Below are 23298 nucleotides of genomic sequence, written 5' to 3'. Positions count from 1 at the left end.
TTATTGCTTTGCTGTCTGCATCGAGGCACAAATCAAAGCCAAGTTACTCTTATACTCATTGAAGCAGTTACGTTTCAGATTTTTATAGCGTTTCCTAAACAGAAACATTAGTAGCTTTCTAGAAAACTGAATTTACCCTGAAGCATCATGGAATATCATATTGAATACCATATGTACCAACTATTCAAACAAGCATGAACTTTCACAGAGTAAGCAACATCAAAACACTTTTACCCTGTACTTTCCCAGAATCCACATAATACATATTCCTAAACACACATCGAATACAGAAGTCTGCAGCATTTAAATGGTTCTCAAGCATTTCTTCTTCTTCTTTTTTAAATAGAACACACATGTTTTAGTTTAAGAGTCACACTGAAAAAAAGTCTCCAAAGGTCCTGACATCTGTCATCCCATTAGCATCCACGTTAACAGGACTAGCAGGAAAATGTGTGCTTTGTAACAAAAGCCTCTGGTGGGATTCGCACCAGAGCCCGTCATTTTCTCAGTCTTGGGAGGCTCCACCACAATGTCTGTTTCGTCAGTCGAGACAAGGTTGTTCGCTGGCTCAGGGCAGCCCATCCAGTCAACATCAAAGGACCTAGGGAATCCCTTGTCCACCTTGCCCCGACTCTCGTCAAATCGCCAGTATTTCTTGTTTCTCACGAAGTAGGTGTACCAAAGACCATTTTCTATTTGCAAGAAAAAAAATAGTTTCAGTGTTACACAGTGTGCAGTTTTACTTTACTTTACTACTTTGTTAATTATTTCTAGCAATGAAACCAAGAATTCCTCAAAAGTGCCCCAAGCATTGTAAATGGCAAGCCAGAAGTAACCTGGGCCCAATTTCACGGCGCTTTGCAGAAAAGTTGGGCTTAGCATAGCAGAAAAATTTGCAAACCTTAAAACACTATTTCATGGCGTGGATGTGCTAACGGTCGCGTGTGCATGGATATTTCTATTGTTACGTCACTAAGTAAAGCAAATATTCGCGTATGCATGCCTTTTGCTGTGCTTAGTCTTACGGTCTCCATGAAATAGACGGAGGCTCTGTTAGCAGAAAATTGTGCGCTCAGCAGCATCATGAAATTGGGCCCTGTACAGAGAAGACAATGAGACTAAGAACAGTTTCAGAGGTGGAAGGAAAATCCCAGCATATTCTTGGGAAAACCTACGGAATCAGGTAGGGACTAAAAACCCAGTCCGCATGTGGCAAGGGCAGAATCGAACCCGGGTCACAGTGGTGGAAGGCGAGAAAAGAACCGCTACGCCAACCTGACTGCCCAGGTTGGTGAACAACCAGAGTTTCCAAGTTGGTGCACTTGGGTGACAAATGCCCCCTTGGTTCCATTACCTCTTGCAACTCACGATTACAAGCTGAGCATGGCGCCACTTCAATTATATAATCCAAATATATGGTCCTCATGAGATTAGTCTACCTACCATCGACAAATCTGAAGGCTGTATCCATGTTGCTGGGAACATCAGCATCCCACTTCTCTTTGACTTCCTTTGGATAGCCCGTGTCTACCTGCCTCTCCATCTCATCGTACCTCCAGTATTGGTCTCCTCTGAAGAAGTAGGTCTTGCCTGTAGCACAAATAAATTATTAGACATTCATCCACAAATCTTGGAGCTTTGCATGGTGAATCCGGGAGGAGGTTTTTTTCCTGAAGGCACCACTATCAAGGTTAAAAATCACTCAGAATCAAGGAAAAAGGGAAACAGGACTGCAAACGGACAAACAATGACAACTTTCTGAAGATGGCATTGCTATGTCTAAGTGAGGTGAGCAACCACCTCACAGAGCACCAACAGTCTACCTAAGGATGATTGAAACAAAATCTTTCAGGAGGTTTATCTGCTGATTTGTACCTTCCTTGATCCTGAAAATCATCCAAAACCCCTAGGAGGTTTTGAAAGATCCTAGAGATTCAGGGTTTGTAACAAAAGTTGGTACAGGCCATTAAACATAGAGGAACTACAGCAACAACCTTCAATGCTCTTCAACCAGAGTTGTGATTAAGCCACTTATCATTTGCTTTTTGTGCATTTTTTTTCTTTCTTTGAAGCAACAAAATTGCTCAAAATGTTAAGTAGGCTGCATAATAACTATCCTGTTGACCTTTTAGCTCAGTGGCTACTATAAATGTTGAGAAATGTAGAAAACACATTTTGAGTGTCGTAAACCATCTTTGCGGGGAGTGTGGCCTTGTGGTTAGGGTTTGTGACTCATGATCAGAGGGTCAGGGGTTCGAATCCAGCTGCATGTCAAATGTTGTGTCCTTGGGCAAGCCACTTCACCCCCACTTGCCTCTCTCCACCCAGGAGTGTAAATGGGTACTGGCATTAGCTGGGGAGTATACTGCAATGGACTAGCATCTGGTCCCATTTTCACAGGTTATTTCGTACCAGTCCGTTCGTCACTTTCAGCACAGTTTTTCACATTTAGTCAGTAGGTCTTCAATGATTTTACCAATGTACCTTTGTGCATTTAAATCAATCTCAACTCAAAATTATAAGTCAGGTCACGAAGTAATCACAGAGGGTGAACACTGACAGTTGTCACAATTGTCACAATTCATTTTGTCAGCTTGTCACTTGTTGTCACATCAGTTTAATTGTGATGGACTCTTTCTTGTTGACTTGTCGTGGCTTGATTGCAACCAGGCCTTGCCATACCTGTTTCTCCCCAAGGCAAAGCGGCATCGATGTCGTCCGGCAGGCCAAGCTCTCTTATCGGTCTAGGAAAGGAAGGATCGCGATCTGTCCCTGTGTACTCCCAGTAACTTGCACCTGAAAAGTTATGTTAAAAAGAAAGAAAGATATGATGACTTCTAAAATGTGAATTATGTCATCAAGATTTTATTATTAGCAAGAAAACACAATGTTGTGTGAGTTAAAGGTTTTCTGTGTCAGTGCTCTGATGAAAGAAACTCTCAGTGTGTTTCCTCCCAACTAACTAGGGTAATATAAAACATAATTGACAAATGTGGCTGGAACACTGGGGTTTTTTTTAGCCAAACATTTTTGCACTCAGCAACCTTATTGGCTTTGAGGTTTCATCCAGGGTTTTATTTTAGGAGATTAATTATGAAGGAAGTTTGTTGCGAGGTACCCAAGGAAACGATTGAGAGATATCACGTCCCGCATGTTTCATACCAGGGGAATATAGAAGGTCTGACTGCATGGGTGTGTACCAAACCATTTATATAAGGAAATCCATGAGGGCACCAGCATAGTTATCAAAAGGGCCAGAAGATGTTGAGGGTCATTAAAGGTAGTATAATAAGCCATTTGCGAGTAACCTATACCCTTTGGGATTTACATTTGAAAAACATCTGGTACACTGACTTGCTCAAAATGCTTGGCACATTTTAACTTTCAATTCTCCAGACAAATGACACTGTTGCTAATCACATGATTCGGGGCAAGCTCTTGCATACTTACGTAAGAGACGCTCAGCACCAATACATTGTTCACAATGGGTGAGAACGGCACAAAGACACCAGACCATACTGGAGCTTGGGGTTGCTAGCATAAGGCTTGCCTCGAATCACGTGATATAGTAACAGCCTCTTTGGTCAGGGAAAATGCAAAGTTAAAACGTGCAAAGCATTGGATTAAGTCAGCGTTCCAGATTTTATTGAAATTTAACTCGCAAATGGCTTATTGTTTTTGATGTAATTTTGCTGTAAAGTGTTTTGTTCATAGATGCTGGAAAAACCAAGGAAAACATGCTGTTCTTGTAATCTGGTTTCCTTACCCCATACTTCAGACGAAACAGAGCAATTTATAGACGTTGGGGAATTGTCAGGTCAGGGAACCAGAGTACCTGACTTGCACCCATTCACGGATGTGTAACTAATTGTTACCAAAATGTGGACTAACTAAATTTGGTAAATTGGGGGCAGTATTTGTAAAAAGTCAGTTTTTCAGACAATGGTCGGCCAAGCATCGTTGGAAATTAATATACAAATTCCACTTTTATTGAACATGACAGCACACCAGGTGCCATGATTTCACAGGATGCTTGAGACTATCAATCACTTACAGTCAAGTAAGGCATGTAATAATAATTTGTTAGTGTATGTTTTTTTTTACCAAACCAAAACTGTTTTGGTTTGGAAAATATGGTAAATGATTGCTAACTGTCGGATATCAACCGTAATTTCACCCACTGAAGTTGTAACCTTGTCAAACTGGTTCAAGTCCAACTTCGAATTGTTAAATCAAGCAATACATGAAATGGCTTTTGAAATAATGCTAAATACCTTTGAAGAACAGAATCTTGTCGTCGATCCGTTCGTATGCAGCATCGACTTTGACTGGCAGCTGATCCCAAAATCTGGACGTGTCGATCGGATAACCCTCCAGCGGGTGCCCCTTCTCAAGCATCCGCCAAAAGGTCTTGCCCTTTGTGGAGGGAAAAATGTGCTTCCTTTAAAACATTTTCAGGAAATACTTGTCATAATTGCCAGTTGGAACTATAAAATGTAGCATAGGACTTATTGTCTCTTCAAATGAACGCTCAAAATCAAGACGCTTTCCATGACCTGGCCTGTAACGTTGTTAAGTCTATAATTCTATTGTTAGACTCTTGACAAAATGTTAAAGTTTACTTGAAACCTTTGCATAGTCACACACCTGGTTTGGAAAAGGCTTAGGTTTGTAGAGTTGAATTAAAGTTTGAATGATATAGTAAGAGTCCTTCTATTATATGAAAAAGGTTTAAACACCCATGCTCCATTGCCAAGTCTTATTGGTTGACAAAAACATGCTCAAACAATGAAACTTAGGAACAGAAATTAATCAGTCTCCAATCAATAATTGTAACGAATCATAAAGCCGGTTGGAAACTTCTTTTTTTTTAAATCCGATTTCAAAAATGAGCACAGAAAGTAACATCAGCTTCAAACTAACTGATTATTTATTGTGATTAAGTTTCAGGTTTATGGCAAATAATTTTAGGATTTCCTTATCTTTTCAGCCAATCTTAAAAATGGTTTTACCTTGAACAACATCAGTTCTCCCCGTATTTTTGCAATGGCATTGTAGGAACCGCCACAAGTCGGGTTTTGATCCGGCGGTGAGGTCGGATCAGCTGGGGGACCAGGTGCCTCACCCCCGGGGCTTTCCCCGCGGGAAGGAACAGACCCTGGTCGAGCACCTGAAATAGATGCAAGGATATGATTATTGGACCTAGTGCAAAGTATTCCAAAAATAACTCTTCTAAAAATAGTCAATAAGTTTTTGACTAGTTATCCTGTCAATCACAAGTCAATTACAATCTGAATCCCAAATCAGGTTTCAAGTCGGGCCACAACTATTAACAGATGAACAATCACAAAGGAAAATCTTTGTGAAAGATAGTTTAGACAAATATAACTGCATTTGGCTTGCAATTGATTTGATGACAACTTCAACTTAAAGTGATCTCCTATGTCCTTGATAAAATAAAATTGGTCTGGTACCTTCTTCCAACATAGGGGGCGCTCTTCAAAACCAATAATTATATGCATTATGTGCCCATTTATTTTCAGGGCGTATTGTATGGGTTTCGGGGCTTGGTTTTCATATTCCTCGTTTATAGCAAAACTATTATTGGAAAATGGTTACCTCTAATAAATAGTAAGATACTTTAAGGGCATTTTTGTTTTATCTCAAGGGGGCACTTTAATGCTCGAGGGGGCACATTTATGGCCGCAAAAGGGGCACTTAGGAAAATCGGGGGGGGGCAAATGCCCAGCCCCCCCAGTTCCGCCGCCCCTGAAAACAAGACACATGCCCACAAAATTTATGTGCATTAACATATAATGGCAGAAAGCTAGTCTATATTTCGTTCACAAACTTTTGATCAGTGAGTATATGAGTAAATCCTGTTACAGGAAAAGACCCAAAACCATGATGTGGAGCACTGTGGTCCAATGGTTACGGTGTTGGACTCATGTGCTGTGGTACATGAAAGGGAACATGGTGACAGGGAACATGGTGCTTGTGTTCTTTGGCAAGACGCTTTACTACAATTGCTTCTCTCCACCCAGGAGCATAAATGGGTAGCTGTGAAAGTTGAGACCAGAATGCGCTGATCTTGAGCTGCTGCAAGAACTGGTCTCATGGCCTGATGAACAGGGGTGATAATTGTGTAGCACTTTGGGACCTTTGGTATAAAGTGCTATATTAGCACCACATTGTTATCACTATCATTATTATCAGCCTACCATAGAGATGTTGAGCTCCCACGTGATCGTCGTACGGAAGTACATAGTTTGGTTTGTATCCCTGGTAGAAGGGTGCCATAAGTGCTGTCAGGTCAGACGAGTGGCCAAAGCCGAGACTATGACCAAACTCGTGAGCTGCAACAATCAGGAGGTTGGTACCTGCACAGGAAATCATTTATTAGATAAAATATTTAGAATCTGTATTTTTTTTAGAAACTCTCGATAACTGCCCAAAAAAATGTACAAGAATACCAAGAGCATTATCAGCTTTGAACATTGAGACAGGTTTTAATCGTTTATTTCACACAAATTGAAGATTATTTTCATTTTCAAAATGAACTATATTGCAGCTCTCCATTCAAGAAGCAATATATCACTAAGAAGTTTGGAACATTTAAAACAAATTGTGACATGGAACTTTCAGATCATCTCTCAAAAAGTCCAATTTCTCGGGACTACTATAGACTTTGTTAAGTTAATCTTTAATTCAGTGATGTGGACGAAAATTCTGAAACTTCCCCAAATTAGCACCAAAGTCTCAAGTCCAGATCTGGAACCATGTTAAAACTGCGTATGGAGTATTTAGGAGGAATACTATCTTCGATCCAAGATGTCATCGCTTAGTGACAGATATCTCAATCTTTTAAGTAAAGGCCCCCAAGTTTTTTTGTAAAAGAAGCAAATATTCCTACCCTCATAGGACTTGACAGTGAACTGTTCATCATCATCAAAGTGGGCATCTCCTCCCAAATCGTCACCGGGGAAGAATGCATGTGCAAGGGTTCCCCCAGGCCCATCAAATGGGTAGTCGTCATGATGCAGGCCGCGGGCAAAACTGACAGAAAATTGAAGCAAAATATTCATTTCATATATTCATTGTCTCTGCTAATAATTAAAGAGAAGAAATTCTTTGGAATATATAATAACTTTCCGTGAGGCTCTGGCAAAGATGATACTTAGATAAGGGGAACACATGCAAGGCAACAGGGCTTGATTTGTCAAGCTATAGGCTCGTGCAAAAACATACAGTTTCTAAATAAATTGAACAACAACATGTTTATTAAAAAGGGCTGGTCAAGCAATGTACAAAACAAGAACATTCATGTTCACTGTTATTCATGAATATGCAATGCATCCACAGCTCCTGGACTTGATTCTGCTGTCACGCGGCGAGAAAGCGATTATGATATTGGTAACAGGGAAGCCAGGTTGGTGTAGCGGTTCTTTTCTCACCTTCCACTGACGTGACCCAGGTTCAAATCCCTTCTGGGCCAATATGTGGATTGGGTTTTCAGTCCCTGCCTGCTTCTGTAGGTTTTCCCAAATATTCTTCTTGGGATTTTCCTCCCAACTCTAAAACTGTAATGCTTATCAATGCCTCCTCTCTACGGGTTTCTTCAGGCTTGCAAGCTACAGTTCCTAGGGCGCTTTTGAGGAGGAATCCTTGGTTTCATTACCAGAAATAATTAATAATACTAAATATTACAATAACTATAAAATAAGATTGCGATATTAAAACAGATACCAAATACATTTTTTTTTATGAATTCCATTTTCAATCATCCTTATAGGGCCAATACTAACCTTATATCAATATCAGCTGGACCCATCTCCCTCTTTTCGAAGTTCAGTGGTATAACATCACTCCAAATTTTTAGGGCGCCGGCGATAGCTTCATCTATTTCCGATCTCGTTAGGTCAGGTGAATAGTTTTTCATTCTGAGGTGTAACAAAAGTAAAGAAGATGAAGGTCTTGTAATTCAGCAAATGCAACTATACTTTTTGTTATTTTTTACAGATACTCTCTAAATTCTAAAGAGCGAAAATTCACTCCATTCGAGTGAAGATTCACTCCCACAGTCGGAAACTAGGGACTAGACGTTTTTGAGTGAAATTTCTTCAATCTTAAAGATCGAGGTTTACTCGAGCTTCGACTGAAGTGGTTCATTTTTCGGGGTTTTTTTGTCAATCGAAAATGAGAGTGATTTTCACTCTAAAACGTCTAGTCCCTAATTTCACTCTTTGGAATTTAGAGAGTAATAAAAGCCACAAAGCTGCAAAGTGTGTGTCTACAAAAAGATTCATCACAACATTACCTTCATTTGTCAGGAAAGTCTTAAGTTTCAAACAGTTGGAAAAGTCAACTTTTAAAAACACTTATGACTTTCTAATGTAAAATAACTTGCATGGATTGTTAATTTCAAACAACCCAAACCTGTAAGTTAAATCCTGATGGTCCCACGTCGCTCCCGTGTGCACATATCGTCTTTTCCTGCTACCATCATCATCCCTCATGATATCAGGCAAGCCGCACCGGGGCATAGCCATCAGGGCCTCCGTCCGGCCGTCCAGTGCCCCCGTCACCGGCAGGCCGTAGAAGGTCTGAAACGCCCGGATCCCATCGTAGAACTCGGCTTGCGATCGTAGGCTGCCCGCTACGGGGTTGGGCTTGGGCAGGAACCCGTATTTTGTGAGGTAATTCTGCAGAAAGTAAGGTATAACAAAGAGACAAAATGTTCAGATATGCGGGAAGTGGAAATCCTATTGCATATGATAAATCAAGGAGGTATTGTACCAAAACACCACCAGATTTGTCTGCAAATGCACGGAAAAGATGACAACCTCAATAAGCAGGGATGGAAAATCAATTTTCCACCAACAGTTCAATTAAATTGAACAACCAAAATTAAAACCGCTATACCAAAGTGTTTTTTTTTTAATTACTTTCACTTTATGTGTGCTTCCCTTAATTGGTGTAAGAATAAAACAGAATTTATGGAGTTAAGCTAGTTACTTTCACTTTATGTGTGCTTCCCTTAATTGGTGTAAGAATAAAACAGAATTTATGGAGTTAAGCTAGTACCAAATATTTAAATATTTTAAGTCTTAAAGACTAAAATCACAAGTGGCATAACAGAAATACTAAAGATTAAAAGAGGTTTTTTTTTACTGTTATCAACTTAAACATCAATAAGAATATTTGGCGCTCTACAACATTGTCAAGAAAGCACAGAAAAATGTTCAAAGAAGTTTTAAGAGGATAAAGCCCGATTCATACTTCACTCGAATGCGAATCGGGCTTAAAGCCCGGTTCATAATACTCTGCGCGAAAGCGGACGCGAATTTGTGACGTCGTGGCAAGTATTCGCGCTGCGAATTCGCAAAAGTTGAACACATTTCAACTCGACGAATTTCGCAGCGAATGTTTCATGACGTCAACTTCGCTTCGCATTCGCTTTCGCATGAAGTATGAACCGGGCTTCAGGCTAGGATGTACCTAAATGGTATATTTAGCCTTTGATGTTGATAACAATATTGTGTCTGCGAAACTCCAATTGATGTTTTCCATAATTAATTGGTCAACGTCTTCACAAACGTAAATTATAGATGTGCTTGACAAATCTGTAGAAAAAATTGACTTCCAATACGTTGAGCAGTAAAGATACTTATTATAACTGCACCTAAGGAACAGCAGCAGACAAGGAAAGATTAGGATGCCCTAACTTTTGTCCTCACTGCTATCTTCATCAGACCATTTAATTCCTTCCCCTTTAGGGATGAATGCAGCGGTTTGTTTTCTCTCTTGATAAAACGCATGTTGTGCAACACCTCGTCTAGACATAATAGAATTTATTATGACCGAGGATTGTTATTTGAGTATAATATGAAAAAGCGGGGAATTGCAGCCGACTTTCATTGAATCTTACACAGTTTTGTGCCAATGACAAGAAGGGAACGGAAACTAAAAAAATAAACTAAATTGACAAAGAAAGTAAAGAGTGGAAGAACATTACATCAGGGAAACGCCTCGCAACCAGCTCGCATACATAGGCATTCACAAGCAGGAACATATTAATTAACCTCACGGACTTATCAGACTTTGACACCAGTTTAATGTAGAATAATCCCACGATTAAAGTGTTTAGTTGGAACTTGTTGGAGAATTATCTGAATAATGCATGGGTTAAACTTCGCTTCATCTGTGGATTATGTTGGATTATGTTGGACGGATGACCAAAATAAAATAGTAACATGGCACCTACTCCGCCCTGTAGGCATCAGCATTGATGCCAAGCTGTACTAAGCAAGCCAGGACGAACTGCTCTAAAACCCTGTTGGCACTTTGTGGTATTTTCACAGGCCCTTCAAAGTCGTAGGCCCCCGAATTTTTCGTAGGCCCTGGGCACAGTGCCTACTGTGCCTATTGGGATAATCTGGGCACGAGTAACTGAAACCGCAAGATGGTTTTAATTTATTTAAGTAGGCTTAAGACATTCTATTTTGTCGTTGTGTAACTTAACAGAATGACAAAATTAAATGGCCAATGAAACGCTTAAGTTCAATCATGGAGTCTTAGGAAGGAATGAGCTTTAAGCTAAATAACATGCACTTTCTCAATGTTCCTCTCTTAAGACCAAAACAATAAATGATTGTTCAAGTGACTGGCGACGCAAGTGGGATAATGTACGACAGTGCTAACGCCCTGTTGCCCTCACAGTCATAAAAATAAAGACTTGTGAAAGAAAGCGGCAAAACGATTTCAGGCAGAATTTCAGACGAAGAAAATGTCTGGATTGGTTTTGCCGTGAGCCCTGTGGGACTGTTAAAATAATGTCCTGAAACAAATGCTCATGACTCATCGACGAAGACTGATTACGACTTTATTAAGTTTACTCAATCGCAACGGGACAGCCGACCCGACTCTGTTATTTTATTCCCCCAGGAAAGTACAATGAAGTATCGTAGTCATCAAAACCCCATGACCCAAATGTTATTTTAATTTCGTTAACTTAATATCGAATCTGGGACAAAATATGCAGGGCTACGTTAATGGCTCATGCTGCTCAGCAAAGCTCCGCGGTTTTTCGGTTTGCTTAAACAGCCGACGATTGTTTGGGGGAACTTGAGTTCTTGTAAATCTCGGTTCTTGAGTAGAAATGTTTGTATCTTTCTGAATGTAAGCGAGTGTTACTATATAGTTGGTGTTAATCGCCTGTCTGCCGCAGCAACACATATAGCTCACCATCTCTGATTTTGAAGAAGTTGGTCAGTCTGGTTGCTGTTCAACTCGTGCTCTTCAACATATGCGATTTGTTTTTAATGAACATTCAACATGTATGTTTTATTTTAAAGAGAAAAAGCTACTTTTCTCTGTTTGGACGGGGGGTTGCTTTTGCGCCCATATCACGCACAAAAAGATACACCTGAATTATTGTCGGGCCGCAAATAATTCGAAATAAAGTTATTATTGCATATTATTTAAACGTGGATTAGTTCATTCACTGGTTTACAGATATTTTTCTTAGCACAAGTTGGGACTTGTGAAGAGAGAGGGAGAAGCTGTACAACGAAGACCGAATTGCCTCCACAGCCAATTGACGATTGGGCAGTCTTGACTCCAAGACGTCCTTTAAAGTGGTGCGATGTTTTGGATTATTGGACTGTGCAGCGATTCACCGAAGCGGGCGCCCTTAACACCCACGCCAATATCGCACCCCGCACTTGCACCAAGACTACCGATTGGTCTGAGCCGAAGAATCGGCTCTTGTAATGAGATACGACATTCGAGCAGCATGAGTGTGAAAGTTAATGGAGTGCAACCGCATCGATGGTGTAACCACTGTGTGACCCAACCCATCTCAGCTTGCGCTCATCCAGGGTCGTCCAAGCGTCACCATACACTCGATGACTCATGGCTTGGGTATTTTGGGGAACACCGCTAGCTTTGTCTGGCCCCTTGCCAGACCTGTCACTCCATACATCATCTTCATCGCAGTACTGAAAGCCACTTTGTGTGGAAGATACTTATCATAGAAACTGGCGAACTTGAACTATTGGTGAACTGTGAGCTCATGCTCATTCAGGTCATGTTCAGGGCTAGCTGGCAACAGACCCGAAGTCTGCTTAAAAGCTATCCACCCAAATCCACCTGTTTGTTTCGTCCCTTCTCATTATATCAACCCGCGCGATCTTTTTACAAGTCCTCACCATCGGGACAACTGTGCAGGCCTTTATTAAAAAGTCTGAATGCCCAAGCCCCTTTCAGGCAGAAGGACGCCTTTCCTAATTTTCTAATCCTGTCTGCTGGGAACTGTGACCCATAACTGTTCTAGAAAATCCTGTCTGCTGGAAACTGTCATCCATAACAGTTCTAGTACTGGCTATAATATTTGTATTTACGCCCGACATTAATATAATTATACAAACAGGGATAACTTACGAAATTTTGGAGCATCTATATTATATTGACAGCTGTTGATCGAGATAATTCAGGTCAGGACGGTATAGGCCATTGCTCAATCAAAAAATAGTTGTTCGAGGCTCTATGAAGATAGATCACTGCTGGCACTGCATACCAAAGTACTAGGATCTTCTATCTTGCACACAGCATCTGCAATTTGTAAAGAATTTCACCTCAGCGGAGCAAGAACATTCTTGGTATCGTATGCCTCATTTTCCAACCGCTGATGCCATCATCGCACGGCGGATCCTTTGATCCAAACTAAATCAAAAGCAGACGCTGATATCCGTGGTGATTATTGTTACATTACAGCCATGATGGAGCGATACAGCCGCCATCTTGACAACCACACGCAATCTATAGTCTAGACGTCCGTCGCAGTCTCGCAGAATTCGCCCGAATTCCGATCCTCTTAAAAAGAAATAATATTTTGCCAGTTCCAGCGATATGGCGAAGACATTAATTAGCATGATGTCTTCTGAATGGCATTCTCCGGACATGAGGTAAAACTAGGATGATCAATGAGTTTACAAGCGTCCTTTCAACTGACAGGCATACAAGCTGATAGAAATGTGTTCCTCCATACGTTTTTGTCTTGACTCTAGAGACACCCAGGTTATAACACCCATATTTGTACAACAAATCTCTTAGTCCTAGGTGAAACTGAACACTGAGTCCGACAGACTCATCCCTTTAGAGATTTCCTTCGTACTTTGTTCACACACAAACTTGTTTTACATATCTTGTGTGGACATTCTTTTATTCTCGTGCAATGAAGAGAAAACACGTTTGAGAACGTGCAACTTGCACTGCAAACGCTCTTTGAAACTGAATTTTTGGCTGTGTTTTCTTTGAATGTTCTACTTCATTTTATGACGAATAACCCAACCCATGAAATAATGCCTCTAAAATTGTTTTTCAGAAAAAGGGAAAACGTTCTGGGGACCTTTGGGATGCTGCATCGTTTGGATATCTTTGTTCAACTTCGCAGATTCAACACAGTGACTGCAATGCAAGTACCACCTCCCAATACGCATAAAGGCTAACTCATTTCCAACATAGCACACGCTTTTGCCTCCACTTGCTCACAACATGCTTTCACACATTTTGCTCATGTTGCTCGAGAGATTTATGGCAGCATCTGCTGTACCGAAATGGCAATTAATGTGCATCGGAGAGTTTCGTTCCGCTTTCGTGCAAAATAACCACTTCACTGACTTCAATGGCAGCTTCGGAAGATTTGATCATCGCTTCTTTCTCATTAGGAGCGTTTCAAACTCTTGGTGGCAGCAGACTTGTTTAGATCTGAGCATGCGCACGGATGTTTCAATCAATCAAGGTCGAGAAAAACGTTTGCAGCCGTCCAACATTGATCGGTTATCACTGACATATTTTATTTACTATGGTGCGGTTGATATTTCTGAGACCGTTACGTAACTCTATTGCTCATTAGGGGACAACAGAAACAAATGTTATCTCGAGGTTTATGATTCATTCCTGATATAAACTTGCGAAATTCTGATAAGCTGTTCAAGGATCATTCGGTTTTGGTCATGGTACGTCGGGTGAGGAAATCCATCGCAGACTTCGTTGCTGGTTCGTCGTGCAATAGCGAGTTTTAAATACAAATGGCAGTTGAACACCTTACAGCAACTGTTTCCGCGCTATATTGCTCAATGGTAAAGCATATTGTCATGGACGAAAGTTGGGTCCGTGGATAAAATTACGGTACTCGTATAGTTGGTTCTCGGAGCAGAATATCAATGTAGGCAAACACTGACTGTATGTACATTGTTTGTACATTGTCTCTTTATCGTCGATTAAAAAGTAATGCACTGGGAAACTGAAATAATCGAGATTGATTCGTATTTGACTTTGTACTTTGTATTCGAGGAAGCATGCACTGGGCTACAAAAACAGGCCTGTCAGTCATAACTGCATTTCACATGATGTTTTTGATATTGCAACTACGGGCCTTTGACCACCCCCACCCTCCCCCCCCCCAAAAAAAAAAAACCCTGAATTTATGTCTTCTTCCGTGTTTTTGTTGTCGTGCTCAGCTTAAAGTTAAACTGAAATTAATACTGTATGACAAATAAAACAAGGATACCACAAAATGCCAGGTCATATTATGCAAACCAATATTGACGCGCATCCATGAGCAAAAACAATTAGCCTACCCTTAGAAAGGGATACGTCTGCCACGGTTCATTTGCCTCATAACATAGAAGAAAGGGCCGTGTTCAGTGGTTCTGCACAGACTATCCTTTGCCAACCCAGGCTTTACGGCCCGAGGATGGCCTGGGTGCCCTGGATTCGTACATGGATGTTCGGCCACAGGGGACCCCACGACTCAAGCAGGCTTGCCACGTTAATCACCAAGATGATTTTAAAGACAGCTGTATTAATGGCTAGCCGTATTGCTATCACAGGATTTATGGAAGTCCTTCACCCAGTTCTAGTTCTACTTCTACGGGTTTTTAAGTAACACCGAATACCACACGAAGGGCATACACTTGGCTGGCCTAAACTAAAGGTCCTGGTTCTCGTAAATCTTTATGACTTCCTGACATGACATATACGTACCCCATGCGTGGGCCAAAATACGGACAATGAGGGTTGGAGGTTTGGTGGAAGAGGTGCGCTAGCTAAGCGGATGCTATCATTTTTAAAAATGGGTGCAATAACTGCCAGGTCACCCGTTTTTCATGTGCGTTCTAACGAAAAGCATGCAGAGTTCATAATGGCGTCGTCCTGTCGTTTACACGCTTTTTTGAGCCTGTTTTTCATATGCAGTGAGTGAATGACTTGGCTTATGGGTCAATATCACATCCAATGTCCGATATTCACAGTTTCATGCATACGATGCACATCAAAATGTCCTTCTATAAATCAGCTGTAGAACTACTCAAAATGTACGGTTTTTAGTTCGCAACTTACCTTGCCAAACCACAATAAAGGCGGGCAAGGTCAAAGGTTGCAAAAGTGCAACTTCACATACTCGGAACATCACAGAAAAGGCCCCAGTTCTGCTTTAACGATTACGCTGTCTGCTTTGAAAAGTACGTTGCATGGAAGTACATTATAGTGCACATTGACAACTCCATATTCGTTACGCAGTCACAATGGAATAAAATCCAAGTGTTCTTGAACGTTCTCGACTAATAAATTCCTTAAATTACAAAAAAACGCCTAAATTTAAATTATTTTTGTTCTTGTAGTTACGTGTTTTTTTTGTTGAATGGCAAGTTTGCTGCACATGTTTTTTATTCTATGAGATAATTGAACGACACGAGACCCAAACCACAAGTTATGTATAACATTTGAAATTGGCTTCGTGCCCATATTTGCACGAATAAAGTATAAAGTTATAAAAATTTTATAAATTTATAAATTTTCTATTATAATATTATACATACAGTTCGTTACCAGAAAGCAAATAATTCAAAGGTGTATAAAAGTATACCTTTTGTTGTATATAGTACAATAAAAAAGTGACAGATTTGATGTAAAACACATGGAATAAAATCCTGCAGTGTAATTGTTTGCAGTTATCATTGTAGTATACCTCGCATCAATGCCATGCATGCAATATGTATGCATTATATCAATGTGCCATTATGAATGCAAAATATACATTGTATTATAATAAGGGTATACTACTCACAGTCACACAGGATTCTACCCGACTATGAGTAATCTGACAATGTCTGAATGTCGGTCCCCAAACTTCAATATCCAATATCAATTGCTCATACTAATAGTTTCCCTATTTCTCTAAGCGCTGGTGTTCCATCATGAAAATTTGAATCTGAAGCACTGAATCTGATACAAGAAAACAATTTGGTAGGCATAATATGCGTTTACGCTTGTAAATTACAGGATATTTAGTTAGGCCTAACCCTGCAAAAACCCCTGCAAAAATGGTCATGAGAGGAGCCTGATATTCTGAACAAAAAAAATGCACTGATACCCTCCCGTATATTAAGTTTGCCTACGATAACGAGATTTAAATCTTGCGGTAGATCAGTTGAAAAGCGACTGGCGGCTCGTATCTCGGCCTGGTATTTCCGCCCGTAAGCTAAAAATACACTCTACGGGAACCCGGAGGCAAAAATCTCCAAGATTCCACAAGGATGTCGTGCGTCACATGAAAATGTCTGAAGAGGAAATCTTCATCCCACAAACCTTGTTATTGGTCTGTAGTCTACATTTTCATTCCAAGAGTCCCCTTCTCAACAAATAACACATGTCATCTTTCAGCGAGAGATGCGCCTGGTACATGGTCTGCACATGCTGTGGTGTAGAGTCGAGGCCAAAGCATCCGTTGGTAACTCGCCGTAAAATTGGTATCTCACTCAGCAAACCACTGTGTGTGGTTTGTTTTAATTCAAACACCTCAGTCATCGTTGAAGCCACAGACACAAGTCTGCCTTTCGATTAAATTATTACAGCTCAGTGTTTCGGCCGGATGGGCACCAACGTAATTGCTCTATAAAAACTGCAGAAACACCATGGATCACTGATTATAAACAGGCACCCAGCGCAGTTTTTGCAGTGTACATGTACATCGCCCTGACTATATATAGTTGGGACCAGGAAACCAGCGATTATGTACATAAAGAAATTCAATTTTCGAAACATTTCAATGAATGTCGTTACCGGTTTGCTCTTGGGACAAAAATATATGTGGAGAGGTCCTTCGTCTAAAGACGTATACTTGTAAAAAGGGAAGTTGGTATTTTTCCTTGAACGATGTCATGGGTTTGTGAAAATGTATGACGGGAACATAATAGGTATCTCTGTGACTCATAATATGCCAGTGTTCAGTCATAGGAAAACAAATTGTGCATACATACAAACTGGCGCCACCTATGCACAGCACAGTCAGTGTGCTGGTCAACCGCAAGAAGATGTGTTATCCCTCAAACCCTAAGCCCCCCCCCCCCCAAAAAAAACACCAGATTTTTAATGTCAGTTTCACCAGCGCAGCGCGCTTTTAACGCAACTTAAAAAAAAATCAGCAATCTGAATTGATCCCGAAGGAGTTGATATACTTCCCGGTACACGGATTTGTTGGATTTTTATCACCGTAGGTTGACCCCAATCTGAGAGGTCTTCAACTTGACTTAAACCAGGGTAGCCCCGGGACAGGAAGGAGGAGGGGACACATTGACTAATTGCCGGGACGTTAACCACACTCACAGAGGCTCCATTGTGTCAAAATATTTAGGAAGGTTTATGAATGGAGCATATTCATACAAGAAACAACTGTCGCTATACCTATTAATTGGTGTCGCTCGGGTACTGGGTGAAGTTGGAAAAATGACCCCTGGAAAAAAATTATTGGGAGACTGACCAAGGCGACACAATCGCACCAGTGTGGGGCCGCTTCAACTTCGGAAACTGTTGAAGGACAAATTTGTCAACTCAAACAATAATGAGAAGATTTATGAGGTAGTAGGAGTGGAAGAATGTTCACTGAGAAATGTAAGTGTCTAGTGTGGCTGAGGAAGAGGCGGCCATAATCCGAGGAAGAGGCGGCCATAATCCACTGGAGAAGTTTACAAACATCTCTTTCAGTTGAAAAAAAATTTCAGGGACGTATAGTTCAATTTGCCAATTTCTACTTCTGTGCTATTCTTCTATTTCTACTTCTATTCAATTTACCAATTTCTATGCTTGCGATGCTTGCAATATATAACCTTATTTTCACAGATGAGTCACGGTTCTTAACACATTGTGTCTTCAATTTAAGAAGATTATAAATTACTCTGGCCATTTTCAAAACATGTCCAATGTAATAGTTTGCGCCATCAATTTGGTGCCATCCTTTCCATCCTCAATTACCCGTCATCAGACCGTAGAGTATAAGGGCAAGCCAAACCCTTGCTAAATAAAGTCAGCCCTGTATTTGACCTTATAAACGGAGCTTGTCTTGGATAGCTTTATTAGTAAATATGGAGTATGTTATTAGAAACAGCTCGAGCGTAAACGTAAACCGGGTCTATTTTGGAGGGCTGCTGAGTGCGCAGGAAATCCCGCTTTCAGAAGAAAAAAAACACTCACTCCTGTTGGTACCACTGTCGGTCTGAGTCGGATACTGCTGGCACCTGATAGAGCTATTAGGCGTTGACATTATAAATGCCGAGCACGACAGCGTAGAGAAATTAAAGGTTCAACTTGCGGGCTAAATGCTTAGGGCGTATCCACGAGGCTAGGCAGGGGAAGGAGCAGCTTTGTTTCGAGGGGCTCTCCTCCAGATCCCTTCCCAATCCACACCTTTACATCTGCTCTTGGCGCTACTTTGCGGAAAATATTGTTTTGCAAACAATTACCAGGCTCAGCGAAATACTGCTCAGCAAAACATCACAGGAAAGTCACAAGACATGCCTGATAATTACCATGTCTTTCGGCTGGGAACCTCTCTTTGTAATTGTCAGTGCTTATAGCAAATGCCTGTACTAGTCTAAGGAGCTCTATGTGAAGTTGAGTAAGGCCTGATGTATACATGTACATTCATCAGCTATCTTATGGTGGACAAGGCGAAGCCACTTGACTTTTGCCAGGGTTATTGACTGTCAACGGTAAATAGGCTGTGAAAGGTACAACTGGTTGCACTTCGACGGGCATGGGCATCTTGATTAAAATTCCGGCAAAGATTCTGAATTAATCAGCGAGTATTTGGACATGCAAAACATATCCAGGTCCACTCATTTTTGTACACGACATTCTGGAAATCATTTCAAGCAAACTGCACCCTATACGATAGAAACTGCCTTTAATCAATGTAATTTCAGTCGTTCACTGTTTTTCCCAAATGTTTTACTTCACCAAGCTTTCACATTTGCAAGGCCAGTTTTTGTTGGTAATCCAGCTCCAGTTTAGACACATTCTGCTGTTTGAGCTAAGGTGGGGCAAATTTTCAAACGGAAAGCGGATACTTGTACACGTCATGCACGTGTAGTGCTAAAACAAGAACCTCTATAAATTGGTTCTTGATCGAAGTGATTTCCATGGATGGAGACAGAGTTTCTTCCGAAACATGGATAGTTCAATGCCTGAAGACATTTGAGGTAAAATAAGATCTTTCCATACACACACCTGGGTACTGCTTTCTCGGCATCATGAAGACTGTGCACGGATGCGTCATGATATCTTGTGGAGTGGTGTAATTAGACGCACATGCTTTTGTCACGCTCGGGACACCAAGCAAGTCAGATAGAGGAAATTAGTTCTTGTAAAACACAGCCATTGCATGCTGTGATTAGCTAAAGTTGTGGTGTCCACGTGTTTCCTAAATGTGTACAGATTTTTTGGTTTTATCTTCTGCCGTGGATCGGAGCTGAGGTATCCCTACTTATAGCCTGCAGCAAATGACACTGACATCCATCATTACACAGGGATCTAGTCTCCTTTTTCAGATCATATACAGATTTCTTCCTCAGTAGACCCATACTTTATCTTCCATCAACACACAAGGGCGGTCTTGTAACGCTCTTGCCTCAGTTGATAAGAAAGTTATCAAAAGGGTAACAGACCTCAGTTGAACCCTGTTGATTAAAAGCCTCATTGAACTTCCTTTTTCAAAGTATAACTTGAAGTCTTGAGACTTGAAGATATTAAGAGGCATGCCTCTTAATATGATCGATTACCTAGGTATACTACTGATCGAAAAAGGAACACGAGGAATGCTAATCTTTTTTAAATTGTCCTTTGATGAAATAATGAGAACATTGAGTAACTTGAGAAACTTGACAGCAGTACATGCCACACAGAGTAATTACCACATAGTTAATTGTGTTTTAAATTATGTTCATGTGTTAAAGGTTTAATCAAAATTTTCACAACATGAGGTGAACTCCTGCCCTCATTAGTTTGGAATTATGGAGAGAATGACAGTTATCATGCTTAGCTTAATAAGATCAAAGTCCAAAACAATCGAAGAATCACAAAATGTTTCAGTTTACAAACCCAGTATAAACTCGACGTTATATTACACCAACTCAAATTTATTACACATTTTGCTCCAAACCCTCCAAGATGTTGCTACACCTTCATGCTATATAAACAAGTGATAAAAGTGGCATAGCAATGGTTGGGGAGGGGGAGGGGCGGGAGGGACTACCATTAAAGTTTCCAGGAAGTGCCCATCGTTAATTATTGCACATCCCCCAACAAAAGCAATTATTTCATTTGGTCCCCCTCACCTCCTGTGCCCCTCGCCCAAACTTGGCTTGTGGTGGGTTCCAACATGGAGGAAGGAAAACTGTTTTCCTTCCTCCATGGTAAGAATCCAAGTTCAAAGCTCTAGACATAGAGCCACGGTCGAAGCATGGAGATACAAGCTCAACTGACTTCCGTGGTGTAAAAGTCAACTCTTTAAAAACCGTTGTTTACACTATGGCACCACAAGTTAAGATTTAAGATGTTGGCGTCACATTCATTTCCTTTATAAGAAACCCTTCTGGCAAGATAAGTACTTACAAATCCAGTCCTCAGCTGTCCTGGTGTAACGAGGTTTTCCGGCCCAGCGTCACCTTCTCCTGGTAGAAGCGTACTCGTCGGTGCAGCTTGTGTAATGTATGGTCCGAGTAGTAAAACAAGTCCCAGAGACAGTCTTACTACACAAGTCCATGCAGCATTCATTGCCCGTCTGTTTTGGATATTCCATGTCCGTTGGGTTTGATTTGGTACATGAGTTGCATCCATGATGTCCCTTCGACTACGACCACTAGAGGCAACATGTACTGTAGTTTGTGAAGACACCCCAGTTTCACTTTGGGCTTAACGAAAGCTTCGCACACACACACCGTGTTTTGCTGCACTCCCTGCACCGTCTAAAATCCAAATATTACCCGTCCTCTCTCTCGTCCCTGCACGCTGCCGTGTGCCGAATCCCGCACTTCCGCACCTCACTCCGTTTTTATAAATTTATGATGTGGAGTGTTACCTGAAGATTGATGTGCCGCAAGCTGTACGCCGAATGCTTATTAGTGTTTCCATGATGTTTTATGATACATCGGTTAGGACCGTGAGTTGTGGGTACGTGCTTACCCCGTGTGGGTGTGCACTAGTCATAACCAAAGAATGGGGGTCATTGTTTGGGCAGGGGCCAAACTATAATGGTTGGGTGACAAGTGCTAGTGACAGAGGCACACACTGCAATATGATCCACTGCATTCAATGTGAAAAGGGCCTCCGCTGTACCTGTACATGTGCAAAATGTACACTGTACGATCGGCCACAATTTACACACGGTATACCCCAAGTCAGATATCCGAGCCGACACAACGTTCCAGCTACTCAACAACCGTATTTAAGCGGCAGACCGCGGATATGGTCGTAACAGGATTAGTCATTCCCCTATTTATAAACTATGGAACGGCTTGTATATGTGCATCACATAGGTGATGCGCTGAAACAGTTTGGAACCGTCCATTGACAGTGGGGGTAAATTTGTGGTGAGGGTGCAGACTTCATGATCAATCTGGTTTCCATGATCTGGCTCTCATATTATTTTTTAGTGAAGTTTGTCATGAGTTTATCACACCCAGTCACAATAATTGACCATGTATAAACTTTCCGGCGCCCTCGGCTCATTTTGCGACTAAGGTTAACAAAATAAGCCGCAATCACCTTTCTTTAAACTGACTCACCTGAAACGTGACAGACCTGCCTCCATGGACAGACAAGACAGCATGACAAATAGGTGATTGTTAACGTTTTGTTTTCAGTCCTTGTCCAGACATCTTGGGTTTCCAGCAGAGCGGAACCCTTTATCCAACTTGGAGAATCATGGCTGCAGGGCAGGTGTTGCCAACTCTCTAATGCAAAACACAAGATAGACCACCATAGAAATCAACACAGAAAGGTGACCTCATCCGCAACATTAATGAACGTTTGCTGCCTCCTTCCCTCGTTTGGTCACGCCCCTATTAAGATAAGCTTCGGGGGGGGGGGGGTGGTTGTTATCTATTTTCAATCCACACATAAAGGATTCCTCTAAAGAGCACATTGGGTGGGGCAGCTCAGGGGCAACATCGGAAGCTTGGAGAAACCTACTGAGACTGAGAGAAGACGACGAACTTCAAGCAAAGAACTTGTTAGTTTTAGAGTTTGCAGGAAGACCCCAAAATGATAATCCAGGGAAAAACCAACACAATCAGGCATGCAGGGACTTAAAACCTTCAATACCAAGAACTGAGTGAGAACACTGGACTGAAGCGACTCAATTGAAGGAGCCGCGATTCGAACCCAGGCCAAAGAGCTGGAAGGCGACAAAAGTGTGAGAACACTGGGCACAAATGACTCTGAAATGACTGAAATTTAAGTAATAAGCAGGGGTGTGAGTGACCACTGATAAAAACAGCTGAAAACAGCTGAAAAAGGTGTAAAAAAGGTGAACTTTGGAAATCTCCTATACTTTAGTACACAGGCAAGTGAGGGAAAAAAGCTGAAATCCAAAACAAAAAAAAGCTGAAATCAGCTTTAAAGCTGAGATTTCATACCCCTGAATAAGACGGAAAACTTTGGCTTGCGAGCACTGTTTGAGGAGCTTGCAAAAGTTGTAGGCTATGTTGGCCTACACTTTGTAAAATGTAAGCGTATTCTGTGTAGGGCTGTTTGCACCAAATAATGATGTGGGTTTCCATGGTTGCTCACTTGCTCCAAAAGACAGAGACCTTCCATTTCCAACTTTCTATAGATTTTTTTTCTGCACGAAACCTGAAAGTTTGACAGCTAGCTCATTAGTTAACTTGAAAGCCAACCTATAGTTCTCGATCGTACGCAATGTGACAGACAAGCCAGGGGCAGGGTCAAGTTGACCCACGG

General features: G+C 41.2%; 1 protein-coding gene across 1 annotated transcript; it reads right to left on the bottom strand.

Moving 5' to 3' along the window:
- Window positions 1-328: 328 nt before the first annotated feature.
- On the bottom strand, window positions 329-21856 carry LOC119742874 (collagenase 3-like). Its single transcript, XM_038219104.1, has 10 exons — window positions 20950-21856; window positions 8437-8702; window positions 7806-7940; window positions 6914-7056; window positions 6222-6380; window positions 5013-5170; window positions 4275-4416; window positions 2683-2796; window positions 1444-1590; window positions 329-692 (listed from the first exon to the last, which is right to left on the bottom strand). The coding sequence occupies exons 1-10, from the start codon at window positions 21172-21174 to the stop codon at window positions 409-411; spliced, it is 1773 nt and encodes a 590-aa protein (XP_038075032.1). The 5' UTR covers window positions 21175-21856; the 3' UTR covers window positions 329-408.
- Window positions 21857-23298: the final 1442 nt, after the last annotated feature.

Source organism: Patiria miniata, unplaced genomic scaffold (genome assembly GCF_015706575.1).
Source record: "Patiria miniata isolate m_02_andy unplaced genomic scaffold, ASM1570657v1 HiC_scaffold_6, whole genome shotgun sequence".
Taxonomy (NCBI): Eukaryota; Metazoa; Echinodermata; class Asteroidea; order Valvatida; family Asterinidae; genus Patiria; species Patiria miniata.
This window is presented reverse-complemented; position numbering and strand designations above follow the sequence as displayed.